The sequence below is a fragment of the Neopelma chrysocephalum genome, unplaced genomic scaffold, assembly GCF_003984885.1.
Source record: "Neopelma chrysocephalum unplaced genomic scaffold, ASM398488v2 Primary Assembly neopelma1_94510, whole genome shotgun sequence".
NCBI lineage: Eukaryota > Metazoa > Chordata > Aves > Passeriformes > Pipridae > Neopelma > Neopelma chrysocephalum.
The window spans coordinates 1-4,910 of record NW_020923217.1 but is presented as its reverse complement, the minus strand read 5'-3'; the positions used below and the strand labels follow the sequence as shown (position 1 = coordinate 4,910).

Below are 4,910 nucleotides of genomic sequence, written 5' to 3'. Positions count from 1 at the left end.
CATCCCATCCCATCCCATCCATCCCATCCCATCCCATCCATCCATCCCATCCCATCCCATCCCATCCCATCCCTGTTCCAGGATACCGGGCTCTCACGGAGGCTCCCGATGGCAGCCTGTGCCTGGCCATGGAATTCGGGGGGGAAAAGTCCCTCAACGACCTGATCGAGGAGAGGAGGGAGAAGGGCCTGGGCCCCTTCCCGGCCACAAACATCTTCCAGGTGGCCCTGAGCATGGCCAGGGGGCTCAAGGTACGGGGGGGCTTTTCCCTGGGATCCAGGGAATGGGAATAGCCATGGGATTGAAGGAATTCTTCCAGTCCCACCCACCCCTGCCATGGGCAGGGAGAGCTCGTGTTATTCCAGGGAATCCAAGCTGGCCTTGGACACTGCCAGGGATCCAGGGGCAGCCACAGCTTCTCTGGGAATTCCAGCCCAGCCCCTCCCCACCCTCCCAGCCAGGAATCCCTTCCCAAATCTCCCCTTTCCCAGTGGGATCCATTCCCTGGGTCCTGTCATTCCAGGCCCTGATCCCCAGTCCCTCTCCAGCTCTCCTGGAGCCCCTTCAGGCTCTGGAATGTGCTCCAAGCTCTCCCGGGATCCTTCCCAAATCCAGCCTGGCCATTCCCAGCTCTCCCAGCCTCTCCCTCCCATCTCTTCCCACTCTTCCCTCTCCAAATCCCTTTGGATTCACCCCTTGGGTCCCTGTGGTGGGAAAATCCCAATCCAGGTGGTTTTATTCCCTCTCCCATCCCTGGGGTGGTTTTGTTGGGACACATCCAAGCTCGGGATGAGCTGGACCTTGGTGTGCCTGGAATCGCTTCCCAGAGCATCCAAACCCTCTCCATCCCTGGAATTGTCCCAAGACCAGCTCGGAACAACCCGTGGATGGAACCAAATGATCCTTAATGGGGGGCAGATTCCCAGATTCCGGAGCCGTTCCCTGAGCGTTTTTTAAGGCCGAACACATGAAATATCCCGACGTTCCCGGCCTTTGGTGCTCCGTGATCCCGATCCAAGGGATCCAGGGGTTTTTTTCCTGCCTCCCCCCAGTACCTGCACGGAGAGAAGAAGCTGCTGCACGGGGACATCAAGTCCCCCAACGTGGTGGTGAGGGGGGACTTCGAGGCCGTCAAGATCTGCGACGTCGGAGTGTCCCTGCCCCTGGATGAGAACATGACCGGTGAGGAGAGCCTTATCCTGGGAATTCTGGGAATTCTGGGGTGCTCCTCTCACTGGAGGGTTGTGGAAACAAAGCTTCCCGGGGGGGTTAGAGGGTTGGAATTCCCTGGGAATTCCCGGGAGGGTTGGAGGGTTAAAATTCCCGGGAGGGTTAAAGGGTTAGAGGGTTGGAATTCCATGGGAATTCCAAGGAGGGTTAGAGGGTTAGAATTCCCTGGGAATTGGTTAGAATTCCCTGGGAATTCCCTGGGAGGGTTGGAGGGTTAGAATTCCCTGGGAATTCAGGACGGGAGGAATGTGGGCAAGGGAGAAGCTTTTAATGGGAATCTTGGGAATCTGGGAGAGTTAGAGTGTTAGAATTCCCTGGGAATTCCCAGGAGGGTTAGAGGGTTAGGATTCCTGGGAGGGTTAGAGGGTTGGAATTCCATGGGAATTCCAGGGAGGGTTAGAATTCCCTGGGAATTCCCGGGAGAGTTAGAGGGTTACAATTCCCGGGAGGGTTAAAGGGTTAGAATTCCTGGGAGGGTTAGAGGGTTGGAATTTCCTGGAATTCCCGGGGAGGGTTAGAGGGTTGGAATTCCCTGGGAATTCCCAGGAAAGTTCCCAGGAGGGTTAGAATTCCTGGGAGGGTTAGAGGGTTAGAATTCCCTGGAAATTCCCCGGAGGGTTGGAATTCCCTGGGAAATTCCCGGGAGGGTTAGAATTCTCTGGGAATTCCCCGGGAGGGTTAGAGGGTTTAGAATTCCCTGGGAATTCCCGGGAGGGTTGGAGGGTTAGAATTCCCTGGGAATTACCACGGAGGGTTAGAGGATTAGAATTCCCTGGGAATTCCCGGGAGGGTCAGAGGGGGAGCCAAGGGCAGGAGGCAGTGGGACGGGAGGAATGTGGGGAAGGGAGAAGCTTTTAACGGGAATCTTGGAATCTGGGAGGGTTAGAGGTTTGGAATTCCCAGGAGAGTTAGAGGGTTAGAATTCCCTGGGAATTCCCAGGAGGGTTAGAAGGTTGGAATTCTTGGGAGGGTTAGAGAGTTAGAATTCCCTGGGAATTTGGGATGGGAGGAACGTGGGCAAGGGAGAAGCTTTTAACAGGAATCTTGGGAATCTAGGAGAGTTAGAGGGTTAGAATTCCCTGGGAATTCCCGGGAGGGTTAGAATTCCCTCCCCTGGGAGGATGGGGATTCCTCCACCCCGGGGGAGCCGGGCGGCCCCTTTTCCATGGAAAAGCGATTCCAGAGGGGTTTGTTTTCCCCTCAGTGAGCGACCCCCGGCTCTGCTACGTGGGTCTTGGGAATCTTGGGAAATCTGGGATATCTGGCACTGCCACAATGCCGGATTCCCACCCGGGGGAATGTGGGAAGGAAACAGTTCCGGGGCTCCTCCCAAAAGGAGCTGCCCTGGGAATTCCAAAGGCTTTAGGGGGAATGTGGGAAGGAAATAGGTCCGGGGCTCCCAAAAGGAGTCCAGGAATTCCCATGGAATTCTAACCCTCTAACCCTCCCAGGAATTCTAACCCTCTAACCCTCCCGGGAATTCCCATGGAATTCTAACCCTCTAACCCTCCCAGGAATTCTAACCCTCTAACCCTCCCGGGAATTCCCAGGGAATTCTAACCCTCTAACCCTCCCAGGAATTCTAACCCTCTCGGGAATTCCCAGGGAATTCTAACCCTCTAACTCCTCAAAAGGAGCCGCCCTGGGAATTCCAAAACCTTTTAATCCACGCGGCGGGAATGTGGCACATCCACGGGGCTCTGGAATGCGGGGATGGGAATCGCCCACCCCAGGGGAGCCGGGCGGCTCCTTTTCCATGGAAAAACGATTCCAGAGGGGTTTGTTTTCCCCTCAGTGAGCGACCCCCGGCTCTGCTACGTGGGCACCGAGCCCTGGAAGCCCAAGGAGGCGCTGGAGGAGGGCGGGACCATCACGGACAGATCCGACATCTTCGCCTTCGGCCTCACGCTCTGGGAGATGATGACCCTCAGCATCCCACACCTCCAGCTGGACGAAGGTTTGGAGGCTCCACATTCCCGGTGGGAGAGCCCTTTCCATGTGGGAATTGTTCTCAAAGTCCCGGCTGAGCCTGCCCTGGGACAGCCCTTTCCATGCGGGAATTGTTCCCAGTATCCCACCTGCCCCTCCCCTGGCTGTTCCCTCTCCTCCTGTCCCTCGTTCCCTGGGAATTGGGGACCTCCTGGAACTTCCTTCCAGGGAATTGTAGGAGTTGAGACAATCCCAGGATGGCACGGAATCCTTAGGGATGGTTCAGCTTGGAAAAACCCTGTGGGATCATGGAGTCCAACCATTCCCAGCACTTCCAAGGCCAGCACGGATCCGTGTCCCAAAGGCCACATCCACAGGGATCTGAGATCCCTCCGGGAATGGCGACTCCAGCCCTGCCCTGGGAAGTTCATTCCAGTGTTTAACCACAATTTCCATGTGGGAATCGTTCCCAGTGTCCCGGCTGAGCTGTGGGAGATGATGACCCTCAGCATCCCACACCTCGACCTGGGCCCCGACACCGGGGATGAAGGTTTGGAGGCTCCACATTCCCTGTGGGAGAGCCCTTTCCATGTGGGAATTGTTCTCAATGTCCCAGCTGAGCCTGCCCTGGGACAGCCCTTTCCATGTGGGAATCGTTCCCAATGTCCCACCTAAGCCTGGAGGGACATTGGAGGCCGTTCCCTCTCCTCCTGTCCCTCGTTCCCTGGGAATTCCCTGAGGACCCTCCACTTCCTGGAACTTCCTTCCAGGGAATTGTGGAGAGCTGGGACAGTGCCAGGATGGCACAGAATCCTTAGGGATGGGTCAGGTGGGAAAATCCCTCTGGGATCACGGAATCCAAGCATCCCCAGCATTTCCAAGGCCAGCACGGATCCGTGTCCCCAAGGGCCACATCCACAGGGATCTGAGATCCCTCCGGGAATGGCGACTCCAGCCCTGCCCTGGGAAGTTCATTCCAATGTTTAACCACCATTTCCATGTGGGAATTGTTCCCAATATCCCACCTGAGCCTCCCCTGAAGCAGCTGGAGGCCGTTCCCTCTCCTCCTGTCCCTTGTTCCCTGGGAATTGGGACCCCTGGCAGGGAGTTGTGGGGCGGGAAAAGGTCCCTCCTGATCCCTCTTTTCTCCAGGATGAACCCTCCCAGCTCCCTCAGATATTCCTGCTTCTCCAGCCCCTTCCCAGCTCCCTCAGCCATTCCCTGTTCTCCAGCCCCTTCCCAGCTCCCTCAGATATTCCCAGTTCTCCAGCCCCTTCCCAGCTCCCTCAGCCATTCCAGGTTCTCCAGCCCCTTCCCAGCTCTGTTCCCTTCCCTGCACATGGAGATGCTCCCAGGGCTGGAGCCCCTCTGCTCTGGAGCCAGGCTGGGAGACCTTTGGAATGGTCAGCCTGGAGGAGCATCCCGGGAGAGCTTGGAGCACATTCCAGAGCCTGAAGGGGCTCCAGGAGAGCTGGAGAGGGACTGGGGATCAGAGCCTGGAATGCCAGGACCCAGGGAATGGATCCCAGTGGGAAAGGGGAGATTGGGAAGGGATTCCTGGCTGGGAGGGTGGGGAGTGGCTGGGCTGGAATTCCCAGAGAAGCTGTGGCTGCCCCTGGATCCCTGGGAGTGTCCAAGGAAAGGTTGGATTCCCTGGGATAGCGGGAGGTGTTCCTGAACATGGAATGGGATGAGCCTGAAAATCCCTTCCCACCCAAACCAGTCTGGGATAAAGGACACTCAGGATCCAT

The 4,910-nt window shown here is 57.1% G+C and overlaps 1 protein-coding gene across 1 annotated transcript; it reads left to right on the top strand.

The window, feature by feature from the left end:
- Positions 1 to 77: 77 nt before the first annotated feature.
- LOC113980518 (lymphokine-activated killer T-cell-originated protein kinase-like) lies at positions 78 to 3,257 on the top strand (the record flags this gene model as incomplete). The annotated part of the gene is made up of 4 exons (XM_027707749.1): positions 78 to 251; positions 1,053 to 1,182; positions 3,026 to 3,209; positions 3,248 to 3,257. Coding segments are annotated over 4 exons (498 nt in total), but the record flags the coding sequence as incomplete, so codon positions are not given.
- Between the last annotated feature and the right edge of the window lie 1,653 nt (positions 3,258 to 4,910).